This window comes from Ictidomys tridecemlineatus, chromosome X (assembly GCF_052094955.1).
Source record: "Ictidomys tridecemlineatus isolate mIctTri1 chromosome X, mIctTri1.hap1, whole genome shotgun sequence".
In the NCBI taxonomy this organism is placed as follows: domain Eukaryota; kingdom Metazoa; phylum Chordata; class Mammalia; order Rodentia; family Sciuridae; genus Ictidomys; species Ictidomys tridecemlineatus.
In genome coordinates this window covers 30,427,694-30,442,908 of record NC_135493.1, presented here as the reverse complement: position 1 = coordinate 30,442,908, position 15,215 = coordinate 30,427,694, and the positions used below count along the sequence as shown (strand labels likewise).

At 39.5% G+C, this 15,215-nt stretch overlaps 1 protein-coding gene across 2 annotated transcripts in view; it reads left to right on the top strand.

Moving 5' to 3' along the window:
• Slc25a43 (solute carrier family 25 member 43) overlaps window positions 1-11,700 on the top strand; it is a 45,794-nt gene extending 34,094 nt beyond the window's left edge. Inside the window, exons 4-5 of one of the 2 annotated variants that reach the window (XM_005319382.5) lie at window positions 8,403-8,537; window positions 9,255-11,700. In XM_005319382.5, coding sequence (XP_005319439.1) covers window positions 8,403-8,537; window positions 9,255-9,455 — 336 coding nt within the window. In that variant the 3' untranslated portion in view covers window positions 9,456-11,700. The remainder of the gene's footprint in view (window positions 1-8,402; window positions 8,538-9,254) is intronic. The other variant, XM_040284817.2, reaches the window with a different exon arrangement.
• The last annotated feature ends 3,515 nt before the right edge of the window (window positions 11,701-15,215 follow it).

The following is a 15,215-nucleotide window of genomic DNA, read 5'->3' as shown; positions in this document are numbered from 1 at the left end:
CACTTTTGCTGAGGTTGGCTTTGAACTCTCGATCATCCTGCCTTGGCTTCCCTAGCCACTGGGATTACAGGTGTGCACCACCACACCCAGCAGCTAATCAGTTTTATTGATCAGAATAAATAGCCCTTCCTCTGGAAAGTAGTCTCAGATCCCCAGACTAAGTCAGGAGCCTCTTGAACACTTTTGGTCACCCTGTATTTCTTCGTCAGGACACTTAACACAGTTTGTAATGATCTATTGTGCAATTATTCCTTTCATGTGTCCTCCTACCCCCGTTGCCCCACCTCTAACTACAAATACCATGAGGGCGGTGATGAGCTTCTGTCTTGTCCATGGTTTTATCCCTAAAGCCTACTAACATGCCTGGCACATAGTATGTGCTTAATATATATAGAAGGAAAGAAGAAACAAACTTATAGGAGATGAAAATGAAGAACAAATACTTCAAATCACTTGAACATTTCTGTGATAAACTTCATAAAGGCCTTCCAACAGAGGTAACATTTTGGTTACCATTCTTTCCATGAATACTGAAATAATTTAATTAATAATTTATTAATTTAGTTTTTGGTTCTGGGGATTGAACTCAGAGGTGCTTTACCACTGAGCCATATTCCTACTCCTTTTGATTTTTCATATTGAGACAGAGTCTCACTTAGATGCCCAGGCTGGTCTGGAACTTGCCATCCTCCTACCTCAGCCTCCCAAGTTTCTGGGATTACAAGTATGAGCCACCATACCAAGCTTAAACAATATGTATAAAGGTGTAAAACACATATACCCTTTGATCAAAGTAATCCTACTTAGAAGAATTTATTCTATAGATATATCTGCATATGTGGGAAATGATGTATATTACAAGCATATTTCTTACAGCATGTTTAGTAATAATAAAAGATTGGAAATAATCTAAATGTCCACAAATGGGAGTAAAGAAACAGAGTATTATATTAGGGATTACTATGTCACAATTTAAAAATATGTGGGAGCAGGCTGGGGTTGTGGCTCAATAGTAAAGCGCTCACCTAGTGCATGTGAGGCCCTGGGTTTGACCCTCAGTACCACATAAAAATAAATAAATAAAACAAAGCTATTGTGTCCAACTACCACTAAAAAAATAAATATTTTTTAAAAATATGAGAGACGGCTGGGGCTGGGGCTCAGTGGTAGAGCACTTGCCTGGCACGTGTGAGGCACTGCATTCGATTCTCGGCGCCACATATAAATAAATAAATAAAGGTATATAACCAAGTTAAAAAAATATGTGAGAGATCCATCTGGACTGATATGATGTCACCTCCAAGATACAGTTTTAGGTTAAAAAAAACAGGTGCATAAATGTATATGTAGTATGCCGCTGATTACTGTCTCCCAAAAGAACATAAATGTGCATGTTTATGCAGATCTTTGCATGGACTAAGTTTGGAAAGATACAGATAAGAAACCGGTAACAACAATGTTGTCTCTGGGAAGAACTGCGTGGCTAAGGAACAAAGGGTGGGGAGTCTTAGTTTTTAATGTACACTTATGGCAACTTTTGGATTTTGTATTGTGTACTCACAAAGAATATTTAATTGGGGCTGAGGTAGTAGCTTAGAGGTAGAGTGCTTGTCTAGCATGCATGAGGCACTAGGTTTCAGCCTCAGAACCACACAAAATTAAAATAAACAAAATAAAGATATTGTATCCAACTACAACTAAAACAAAATTTTTAAGAAAAAGAATATTTAATTGTAAGATTTTTAAACACATATGACCTACCAACACGATATAAAAAACCTAAATATACTGATAATAAGCAATGAGATTGAAGTAATGAAAAGCCTTCCAACAAAGAAGAGCTCAGACCTGGGGATATGGCTTAGTTGGTAGGGTGCTTACCTCGCATGCACAAGGTCCTGGGTTCAATCTCTAGCACTACAAAAAAAAAAAATGAGGAAACAAAGAAGACCCAAGACCAGATGGATTCTCAGTTGAATTTTACCATCTTTAAAGGATATCTATCATCAATCTAACATCAATGTTCCTCAAGTTATTCCATGAAATAAAAGGCAAGGAACACTTCTAAACGGATTCCACAAAGCCAGTATCACCCTGATACACAAACCAGACAAGGAAACATCAAGTAAAGAAAATTACAGAGCAATATCCTTGACAACATAGATGCACAAATCCTTAATAAAATACTTACAAATTGAATTCAACAACATATTAAAAAGATCTTTACATCATGATCCAGTAAATTTCATCCCAGGATGCAAGGATGTTTTAACATTTGCAAAATCAATAAATGTAATATATCACATAAATAGAATCAAGGTAAAAAAAAATCACATGGTCATCTCAATAGATGCAGAAAAGCCCTTTGACAAAATCTCATCATGATTAAAAATGCTGAAGAAACTAGGGATAGAAGGAACTTGCCTCAACTTAATAAAGGCTATATATGACAAGCCAGCATCATATTGAATGGAAAAAAACTGGAAAGAATTTACTATAAAATTAGGAATATGACAAGGATGTCTATTTTTACCACCCCTATTTAATATAATACTTGAAATTTTAGGCAGAGAAATTAGGCAAAAGGAAGAAATAAAAGGGAAGCAAATAGTAAGGGAAAATGTCAGATTTCCCTGCAGATGATATGATCCTATCCTTAGAAGATCCCAAAGGCTTTACCCAAAGACTTCTGATGAATAAATTCAGCAAAGTAGTAGGATACAAAATCAACATAAAAATCAATAGCTTATGGATGTATGTGATGGTGAGATTCACTGTGGCATATTCATATATGTATATAAGAAAGTTAAGTGTACAAGACACTAATTTAAAAACATAAGTATAGGGGCTGGGGATGTGGCTCAAGTGGTAGCGTGCTCGCCTGGCATGCGTGCGGCCCGGGTTCAATCCTCAGCACCACATACAAACAAAGATGTTGTGTCAGCCGAAAACTAAAAAATAAATATTAAAAAAAAATAAGTATATAGCAGAAAGATCAGTAGAGGGAAAGGTATGTTATGCCAGATTCGATTCGTGGGACCCCAATAGACCTCCAGGAGCTGAATCCTATGCAATCACACAAGAGAGTCTTTATTGCAAGCTCAAGCCTGGACTCACAACCATTTCTGATGCCGTGGTCCCAGGAAGTGAGTCCCAGTCCTTTGTTCAGTGAGATTTTATAGGCTTTGGAGGGATACTTTATGTGTCACAACATCACACAGCAAATCATTCCATACCTCCGGAAAGTCAAACAACAATCTTAACATTGACTAGCACATTCACTGGTGGGAACAAGTTGGGTAGGGGTGATTGGTTAGTACAAGAGAGGGATTGTTTGAACTGATTGGTTTAGGCCACGAGGGCTGTACGTGCTAAACTACATGGTTTCCTGCCGCAGTCTGGCTGGGCACAGAATCACGAGCCACTCAAGCAGGTACGCGTCAGGGAAGCAAGCCGGTCCACACACGCGCGCGGTCGGTTCTACCGGACCTGGGGACCAGGACCTCCCCCGGAATTCCCTCCTACTGTCCTTCCCCAACCAATGGGAACTCTCCAGGAGTCCCGTATCAGGCCAAGGTGAACAGCAGGAGTCCAATATCCATATGAATGTAAATCTTAACATAATCATATCATCTCAATGGCTAGCTGGCGTCACCTTACAACCAAAAGTGCCCATGCATCAAATTACTTGGCTGTGGCTCCTAGCAGTTTCCCAACATGTTATCAACCACCATAAACTACTGGGGAATCATCTGGCATCCCAGGTATTTTCCATCTCATGCTGATTGGTGGTTGCTAGGGGGTTGCTATGGGTCCTCACCTAGCCTAACTGAGTCAGGGACACCTGGCGCTGCAGATATCTCCTGTTATTTGCAGACAAACAACTCAGCAGGGTGAGTATGTGCTTAGGAGTGCTCTGTGGGTTTTTCCCAGGACAAGGGTCACGCCCCCTTCCTTAGGATAGGCCTTGAGGTAGAAGCTGGTTTCTCAAAAATGGAGTCACATCAGTTTCTCAGGTACAGGGGAGGAAGGAGAGGAGGGAAAAGGGAAATACAGGGGACTGAGTTAGAACAAATTATATTCCATACTTTATAATTATACCAAAATGAATACTCATATGTAAATAAAAAGAACCAATTAAAGGAAAAAATCAATAACTTTTCTATGTACCAATAATGAACCCATTGAGAAATCAGGAAAATAATTCCATTCACAACAGCTTCAAAAAAATAAAATACCTAGGAGGTGAAAAACCTCTACAAGCAAAATGTTCAAAAAAGTAATTTGAAGAAAACACTAGAAGATGGAAAGAGCTCCTGTGTTCATAGATAGGCAGAATTAATATCCTTAAATGGCCATATGGCCAAAAGTGATCTACAGAATAAATACAATTCCCATCAAAATACCAGTGTCATTTTGGGTATGGCATACAAGGGATTGAACTCCAGGGCACTAGACCACTGAGCTACATCCCCAGCCCTATTTTGTTGTTGTGCTGGGGATGGAACCTAGGGCCTCCTGCAAGCTATGCAAGTGCTTTGCCTCTGAGCCGTGCCCCCAGCCCTTCAATAAATATTGTAATAACAAAACCTTCAGAGGAGAGAATGGGAGTGCACAAAAAAAAAGAGCTAAAGAACACAATTAGTATGGTTGTGGTGAAGAATGCTTTTAATACTGGAAAAGTTGTCCTCAAGGACTTTGAATGTCATTCTAAGAAGCTTGAGTTGCATCCTTTAGGTGGTAGAAAGTCAGGGATGGAGTCAGTGATCCAAATTGAAATGATAGAAGAACATTCTGGCTACAGTGTTAAGAGTGGATCATAGTAATGTGTGCATGAGGTGTAGGTAGCATGAACTAAGGAAGAGATGGATCTGAAAAATACTAGATTTAGAAGATAAAAATGGTAGGATTTAATGATTGACTGGAGAGGACAGTAAGAGTGAATGAAATAAAGGACTCTCAGGTTTCTGCCTCAGGGCAGCTGGTTGAATGGTGACGCTATTTACTGAAATAAGAATTACAAAAGGATGTGGGGGTGTATCTCAATGCCAAGTGCTTGCTTTGCTTAATATGCACAAGGATCTGGGATCCATCTCTAAACACCACCAGAAAGAAAGAAAAAAGAAAGAATAAAATTGATCCCAGGAAGAAGACAGCCAATAATAGTTCTTGGTGTGTTAAGGCTTTGAGTGCTGTCCAGGTGGAGAGGTCCAGTAGGCAGTTGAGTGCTTGGTTTTAGAGCTCAGGGGCAGAAATCAGTGCTGAAAATAAAGAGTTGGGAGTCATGTCCCTGTAGATGGTGTTTAAAGCCATAGCTGATGCAGGTAGTGCACTCGCCTAGCATGCGTGAGGCACTGGGTTCGATTCTCAGCACCACATAAATGTAAAATAAAGATATTGTGTCTACCTAAAACTAAAATAAATAAATAAATAAGTATTTTTAAAATAAAATAAAGTAAAATACTTGGGAGTCAACTTAATGAAAGAGGTGAAAGACCTCTACAATGAAAACAACAGAACACTAAAGAAAGAAATTAAAGAAGACCTTAGAAGATGAAAAGATCTCCCTTGTTCTTGGATAGGCAGAATTAATATTGTCAAAATGATCATACTACCAATAGCACTATACAAATTTAATGCAATTCCAATCAAAATCCCAATGACATTTCTCATAGAAATAGAAAAAAAAACAGTCATGAAATTCATCTGGAAAAATAAGAGACCCAGAATAGCTAAAGCAATCCTTAGCTAGAAGAGTGAAGCAGGTGGCATCACTATACCAGAAGTTAAACTATACTACAAAGCAATAGTAACAAAAACAGCATGGTGTTGACACCAAAATAGACATGTAGACATTTGTACAGAATAGAGGACACAGAGACTAACCTTCATAATTATAGTTATATTTGACAAAAGTATCAAAAATGTACATTGGAGAAAAGATAGCCTTTCAACAAATGGTGCTGGGAAAATTAGAAATCCATATGCATCAAAATGAAATTAAACCCCTATCTCTCACCATGCACAAAACTCAACATGGATCAAGGTCCTAGGAATTAAACCAGAGACACTGAGTCTTTTAGAAGAGAAAGTAGGCCCAAATCTCCATCCTGTCGGATTAGGCCCCAACTTCCTTAATAAGACTCCTATAGCATAAGAATTAATATCAAGAATCAATAAATGGGATGGATTCAAACTAAAAATCTTCTTGTCAGGAAAAGAAACAATCAATGAGGTGAATAGAGAGCCGACTAATTGGGAACAAATTATTACCACACACACATCACATAGAGCACCAATCTCTAGAATATATAAAGAACTCAAAAATCTTAACACCAAAAAACCTAATAACTCAATCAATAAATGGGCCAAGGAACTGAACAGACACCTCTCAGAAGAAGATATACAATCAATCAACAAATATGTGAAAAAGTGTTCAACATCTCTAGCAATTGGAGAAATGCAAATCAAAACAAAGTTCTTCAAGATTTCATCTCATTCCAATCAGAATGGCAGCTATTAAGAATACAAACAACAATAAGTGTTGGCGAGGATATGGGGGGAAAAGGCACACTTATACATTGCTGGTGGGACTGCAAATTGGTGCAGCCAATATGAAAAGTAGTATGGAGAATCCTTGGAAAACTGGAAATGGAACCACCACTTGATCCAGCTATCCCACTCCTCGGCCTATATCCAAAGGACTTAAAAACAGCATAGTATAGGGACACAGTCACATCAATGTTTATAGCAGCACAGTTCACAGTAGCTAAACTGTGAAACCAACCTAGATGCCCTTCAATAGATGAATGGATAAAAAAAAATGTGGCATATATACACAATGGAACATTACTCGGCAATAAAAGAGAATAAAATCATGGTATTTGCAGGTAAATGGATGACGTTGGAGAAGATAATGCTAAATGAAGTCAGCCAATCCAAAAAAACCAATGCCAAATGATTTCTCTGATTTAAGAATGGCAATCCATAATATGCTGTGTGTTGGGGGGAGGATTAAATGAACTCCAGATAGGGCAAAGGAGAAAAGGGGAGCGAGGGGAAGGCAAGGGGTATAGGGGTAGGAAAGACGGTGGAATGCGATAGTCATCATTACCTAAGTACATGTATGAAGACACAAAGGATGTGACTCTACTTTGTGTTCAACCAGAAATACAAAAATTGTGTATTGCTCTATATGTGTAATATGAATTGTAATGCATTCTGTTGTCATATATAACAAATTAAATTTTTTTTAAAAAAAAAGTTATCTAAGTTGATGGTGAGGCTAGGTGAGGGTGAGCCATCAGGTGTCATACAGTCTTCAGTGAATGTGGAAAAGTAGCCAGGAGGTCAGTAGATGATAGCAGGACAACAAATGCAGTTAAGAAACATAAGCCCCAGATGAACACTTTGGCATGAGAATGAAGGAGTAAGGGTCTACAAACAGCAACAAGGAGCTACAAAAACACCACAATCACACTATCACTCTGTTCCCCACCTTGTGACAACTGTGATATAGGGAAATAAGTAAGCAGCCCCCACTTTATAGCTTCCCAGGAGACAGGTTAGTTATGACAAAGTTTCAGGAAGGCACTAAAACGGTTTAAGTGTCAGTTTACCCTGATCTGTCTTCATTACAGATGCATTGATATTTTAAGAGTTTAACATAATTTTCATTTTCTGTTTTAACATCTACTTCCATATTTTAGTTATGTTTAGCACCTTTGAGTCTATAGGAGAATCTGCCTTTATCAAAATGGTTACATTTTGTCTCCTCTGAGCTATAAATTGAACCCAGGGTTGAACCAGAGTTTGAAGGCCCAAGAATTAATGAAAATTAAAGAAGTTCTTCAAAACCGGAAAAATAAACTCTAAAATGCTATCATGTCCAAGCTCGGTGCAGTGGCCCATGCCTGCAATCCCAGCAGCTTGGGAGGCTGAGGCAGGAGGATCTTGAGTTCAAAGCCAGCCTCAGCAAAAGTGAGCACTAAGCAACTCAGTAAGACCCTGTCTCTAAGTGAAACACAAAATAGGGCTGGGAATGTGGCTCAATGGCCGAGTGCCTCTGAATTCAATCCCCAGTACACCCCATCCCCCCTAAAAATGTTATCATTTCCAGAGGGCATAGGCTGGGAGGGAATGTAAGCATAAAATCAATTTTGTCCCAAATGCTGGCTTCCTTCCAAGTGCAATAAACCATAAGCATATGAACAGAGCATCATGGTTTTATTCCATGTTAATATTCATTTTAAGTCTACGGAACAAGTCCCTGTGGCAGCCATTCTTTGTCATCATCTTGGCCAGGAGCATACATCCAGAGTCCAGAGACCCTGGCTTCTTTGACTAGGACATTTATTTCCTGGCATTTAAATAATTTCATCCCACCTTCTATTTCTTGCCAGGCTCAGAGCCCCTATCTTCCCTACTATGGAGGTGTAGATGTCCATTTCTCAGGAGCAGTGGACTGCTTCCGGCAGATAGTGAAGGCCCAAGGGGTACTGGGGCTCTGGAATGGATTGACAGCCAACTTATTGAAGGTGAGAAGGGTGACCAGTCCATTGCCTCTCTGCCTCTTCCAGTTCTACCCCCTTTCTTTGTCACCTTCCCCACCCATATAGTATACATGGAAATATATACTAGCACTGATGGTAGCATAAGGCCCATAGATGCAGGCTGGTTGTCAACCCTAAAGAAAGGAGACCCTGTGCAGTGGTGGATCATCTTTTCTCCCACCCTAGATGAGAAGAGCATTTAGTCTACAGGTTCCTAATATTGGGGTTCATGGACCACTTAGGGGAACCTAACCTCATCCTAAAATTGTCTGCAAAACTGTGTTTTGTATGTGTGTGTGTGTGTGTGTGTGTGTGCGCGCGCACACGTGCACATGTGTGTATCATATTCCCAAAGAACTCCATGATCCAGAAGTTAAGGTTAAGAACTCTGAATTAACTTTGCACTAGCTGATATATAAATGATTCCAATCAAGGCCAGCATATATATTGACAGGTAGTGTCAGGTGTCTACATGCGTATTAATCCAGGCCCACTGCTTGCTCAGAGCATGCCCTTCAATTGCTGTCATCCCTCTCCCCCCATCCATACTGTGCCAGCCTTCTTTCTGCCCTCTCCCCAATTTCAAAAACAATTACCATGTTGTATTGCCCACAGCTATTGTCAATTTGTCCTGACTTATCTTGATGTAGATACATTGATATTTGAAGAGTTTAACACAATTTTCATTTTCTGTTTTAACAGGTAGTTCCATATTTTGGAGTTATGTTTAGCACTTTTGAGTTCTGCAAGAGAATCTGTCTTTATCAAAATGGTTACATCGTGTCTCCTTTGAGCTATAAATTGACCCCAGGAGTGGACCAGAGTTTGAAGCCCCAAGAATTAAGGGAATTAAGGAAGTTCTTCAAAACTGGAAAACTAGAGTCTAAAAAACCAACACTGTAGAACTGAATGGAACTAGAAGCGCACTAGCTGAACACATGTTGAAATTGGAGATAAATGTAGTCTCATAATTGTCCACTTGAAGAGTAATAAGAGGGTATTTCTGGTTGTCATTTTTGGAAATTACACAATTTGGCCACATACGTCCTTAGAGTCCCTGTGAACACCTGTGCCATGAAGTTTCTCAACACTACTATGTCTTGACAGCCTCCTACCAGATTTTATAACCAACACATAGCAGTGACAAAATGTGCAATTTACCTTCTGAATAGAAACACAACACGAAAGGGCATTGCCACGACAGCTCAAGTAAGGAGTAGATGAAATGATCAAGTAGAATCTATGTCACAAACTCAGCCACAGGGTTACTCACAGTTGATGCAAAAAGCTCACACAAACTGCTGGTCTAGTTTCGGTCATTTCACCTGAACCCATACTAGTTGTTCTTGAATTCATGACTTTTGGTAACTTCTGAGAGCACACACTATAATATAGATTAGACCTTAACAGAAACCAAATGAAAACATTTAACTTTTAAAAGTTAACCACAGCATAGTAGAACCAACCTCTATTGAAATATGAAGCATCCTAGGCTTAGAATCTGTGCTTCAGGAAGGCAGTTTTTACCATGACTGCAAAATTATGCCCCACAGATCTTCTGACTAAAATCACATACAGTTCAAATGGCCTGAATTCTCTGCCTTTTTCACTTGCTTTGCAAGCCTACCCTGAAAATAAATTTTTTAATCATGTTATTCTCCCAAGATGTCCTAGTTGCCTAGGAAGAATCAAAAGGAACATTTGACACATATCCCCCTAAAAAAGTAACAGAATAAAAGCACTTTAGGCTAATAATCTGTACTGAATTTTTAAAAGTCAAATTGCATGATTGTTCCACATTGTAAAATTCATATAACTATACCTTTTCAAATAGTGCCTATCCATTTAAAATACATTAATATCTAACATTAAGTTGTTAATTCATGCACACATTCTCTCAGATACACACTAAGGTTTTTCAGTATGTTAAAAGTATTTTTGCTATTAAATTTATTTTCCAAAGGAAAAAAATGTTGTATTGGTCATTTGTTACTAATCAGAGTTTCAAAACTATGGTTAAACACTTAAATAATATTTTGCTAAGTTGCTGAGGCTGGCCTTGAACTTATATTAAAATATTAAACTCTTAGAATGTTGTCCTATATAGATACATGAAAATAATTATTAAACTCTTAGAATGTTGTCCTATATAGATATATGAAAATAACTCATTTTCCAACTGCTAGAGCACACAAACTGCTGGCCTAGTTTTATTCATTTCACCTGAACCCATACCAGTTGTTCCTGAATTCATAACCTTTGCTAACTTCTGAGAGCACACACTACAGTATAGATTAGACCTTAACACTTTTACAAGGAATGGTGGTTAACACACATGCAAATTTTATCTGTAGCCCAATCTGTTAAAGAGTTTGGAGGGTGGCAAATTCCTAGTTCATATTTGTCATTCTTTCTTTCCCTTGAAGCAGACAACCTTTCAAAAAGCTCTAAAAGCCTCAAAAACAGTTTTGTACAAAATCTAAAATCCTAACCTCAGGTTATATACTTGATAGTATGTCTGCTATTGAGAAACTGATGTGACTCCATTTTTGAGAAACCAGCTTCTACTTCAAGGCCTATCCTAAGGAAGGGGGCATGACCCTTGTCCTGGGAAAAACCCACAGAGCACTCCTAAGCACATACTCACCCTGCTAAGTTGTTTGTCTGCAAATAACAGGAAAGATCTGCAGCACCAGGTGTCCCTGACTCAGTTAGGCTAGGTGAGGACCCATAGCAACCCCCTAGCAACCACCAATCAGCATGAGATGGAAAATATCTGGGATGCCAGATGATCCCCAGTAGTTTATGGTGGTTGATAACATGTTGGGAAACCATGTAGTTTAGCACGTACACCCCTCATGGCTTAAACCAATCAGTTCAAACAATCCCCCTCTTGTACTAACCAATCACCCCTACCCAACTTGTTCCCACCAGTGAATGTGCTAATCAATGTTAAGAGTTGTTGTTTGACTTTCCTGCAGTATGGAATGATTTGCTGTGTGATGTTGTGATGCATAGAGTATCCCCCCAAAACCTATAAAATCTCACTGAACAAAGGACCAGGACTCACTCCCTGGGACCGCTGCATCAGAAATGGTTGTGAGTCCAGGCTTGAGCTTGCAATAAAGTCTCTTGTGTGATTGTATCAGATTCGGCTCCTGGAGGTCTATTGGGGTCCCACAAATCTGTCATTACACTATAGATGCCTTTGTTTTTGCAGTTGTAGATGAACAGCATGCCTTTCCTTTATTTTATTTATTTTTATGTGGTGCTGAGGATCAAATTTGGCAAGCACTCTTACTACTGAGCTAGAGCCCCAGGCCCTGCTATATATTCTTCTACAACTATAAAATAGCTAAACTCTTGCTACTTATCACAGAAATGTTTCCTAAACTGCAGTTTTGATTTTTTTCAATAAATTAAAATGAGGAAAAAGAATGTGCCTCATTTTTCTCATTTCCGAACAGCTGTTTTCTTAATTTTTTTTTTTGAGTTGTAGATGGACACAATACCTTTCTATTTATTTATTTATCTATTTATTTTTATGTGATGCTGAGGATCAAACCCAGTGCCTCACACATGCTAGGCAAGGCACATGCTAGACAAGCACTCCACCTCTGAGGTACAACCCCAGCCCTACCCCCTAACAACTCTTTGGTGACTGTATGCTTGCATTCCCAGTAATTCAGGAGACTGAGTCAGGAGGATCACAAGTTCAAGGCTAGCCTCAGCAACTTAGCAAGACCCTGTCAAAAAATAAAAAAAGGACTGGGGATGTAGCTCTCAAAGGTATGAGGAAGTGTTCTGTCTTCCTGCTCTATTTTATCATTTCCAGTGTGCACCACACAAGATTAAGTACTTCATGAGGATTATAAAGAGGTGTGATGAAATATTGACCCAGGAGTAACTTACAGTCTTCGGAAATAAAACATACATACATGAATGACATTGAAGCCAGATTTAAAGTTAGGTAGTCAGTGTAGTTAGGTAAATCCGGTCTAATACCGAGTGAAATCTAAAATGGAGGCCATGCTGAGAATGATTCCAGGAAATGCAGGACAACTCATGGAATGTTAATGAAGTCCTGAAAAGGCCCTAGGCCAAAGTCCATCCCAAAGAAGTGATAATGAAGTCCTTCCTGACCAGATTACTTCTTTGGCCCACCTGTGTCCCACCCCTCGGGCCTTCCCACCTACATTCCATCACCAGAACTATAAAAAGGGGAGACAACCGCTCTTCCATGGATTCCACCTCTTGGTCCCCTTCTTCCTCCAGGAGAAGTCTTTTCTGCTGTCCTTTAATAAACTTCTAATCTCTACTCTGACCTTGCCTCGGCGTGCTTCTTTGGTGTTATTCTTCAACATTGGGGAAGCAAGGACTCGTCACCGGTCAACAGCAGTAACAACATGACCATGATTATAAAGCAAATACAAGAAAAGGCTTGATGATGTAGTTTCAACTGTTGGCAAGACTGCCAAGGAGCTCAATATATACTAACTGAATAAATTATTAAAGGGATCATTACAGGGGGATGGGCTAATAAAGAACGAGGGCTGTTGGAGGTATTGAGTCTTGAACTAAGCCCTGAAATACTAATTGGTCAAGAATAGAAAGCCATTGCAGCTTGAAGGCTGGGTGTAAGCAATGTCATAGCAAGGAAGGAGTGTTTGGGATAGAGTGAGAAGACATTTCATGCACGCAGAACTGCTAGGTAGTATGGACACAATGGTATGAAAGACACATAAGGTTCTTGCCCCCATGAGCTTTACAAACTCATGGGGTGCAGTCAATAAACATGTAAGCTAATTATACATTGTAATGCTATGCTATTGTAATAGTGGTCCATTTGTTCTTTTGAATATAGTTCTGAGGTGTATTTTTAAAAAGGACATGTTTTCCTTTTCCTTTTCTCCCTCTCCCCCTCCTAACCTGAGGGCAGGGAATAAGATTACCTTGAATTATCTGTGCTCCATAGGGAGGAGTTGTCAGGCAGAGAATCTAGGAAGTGTTTATCTCCCAAATTAACAAGTAATTGTTACTAACACACCAGGAGGGCGCCGCCCTAGGACCCCCCTTGCAGAGCACACCTGGAATGTGGCTTTTGAATAGCTCCTTTAAAAGTCCTCCATTTTCCCGGATGGGCAGAATCACAGCCTCTGGGACAGGAGTTCCCAGTGTTTCTCCTTTGCTAGTATAGCAAAAAAAGTTTTTTCCTGTGACCTCCTTATTGAATTGGCATCAGGGGCAAGGACAGAGCTTTTGGTTACACTATGAGGGTAATAAACAGTGCTTTATTAAAGGATTATGAGGTAAAGAGGGAACCGGTTTAAATCAAGGAGTCAATGAAGCCCACTCCGCGGGAAACATTTGAGATAAAACCCAAAGGAAAACAATGAGCCAACCATAGAAAGAAATAAGAAGAAATTTTTGGCAGAGGGAAGAACAGGTATAAAAATCTGATTGTGGGAAAAGGTTTGGGGAGTGTAGCCAGAGTGCAGTGAGCAAGTGGGAAAGTACTGTGAGATGAGGTTGAATTAGAGAACTAGATCTGTTTCATTTGTTTATGGCACTGGGGATTCAATTCAGGACTTTGCCCAAGCTAGGCACATGCTCTAGCCCTGAGCGACAGCTCCAGATCCTAAGAGCCAGATCTTATGTGGCCACATAGGCCAGAGATAGAAGTTTGATTTTATCCTAAATACAGTGGGAAGTATTGAAGGTGTTTAAGCAGAAAAGCAATATGACTTTCATTTTTTAAAGATCATTCTGGTTGCTATATAGAGAATGGAGTGGAAGCAAGCAAGTCTGGAAGTGGGAAAACCAATTAAGAGGTGATTTCAGAAGTCCAAGCAAGAAATGAAGGCTTGAAGTACAATGGTGTCAATAAAGGTAGACATATTTTGGAATTGGACTCAGCAGGATTTGCTGAACAATTGAATGTAGGGAGTAAAAGGAAAGAATTAAACATAGCACCTAGGTTTTTGGCTCTATTTTAAATTTTTTTGTAGTTGTAGATGGACAGAGTGCTTTTATTTTATTTATTTATTTTTATGTGGAGCTGAGGATGGAACCCAATGCCTCACACATGCTAGGCAAGTGCTTTGCCACTGAGCTACAGCCCCAGCCCAGTTTTTAGGTTTTTATTTGAGTTAACAAGGTAGATGATATTGCCATTTGCTGATGTGGGAAAGACTAGGGGGCAGAGTTTTGATGGGGAAATAATTAAATGCTGTATGTTGAACATGTAAAATTCAAAATGCCCAGGACACATAGAAATCAATAAGTCAGGCATGATGATGCACACTTGTAATCCCAGAGACCGAGACCGGGAAGCTGAGGCAGGAAGATCATAAATTCAAAACCAGCCTCAGCAATAGTGAGGCACTAAGCAACTTGGTGAGCCCCTGTCTCTAAATAAAATACAAAATAGGGCTGGGGGTGTGGCTCAGTGGTAGAGTGCCCCTGAGCTCAATCCCCATACCAATTAAAAAAAAAGGAGAAAGAGAGAGAGATCTGGCAGAGGAAATTACACTTAGACACTGAGACAGAGAGATTATTCTGGATTGTTAATATGGGCCCAGTCTAATCACAGGAGTCCTTAAAAGTGGTGTAGGAAGGCAGAAGAGTGGGTCAGAGATGCAGTAAAGATGAGAGAAATGAGGC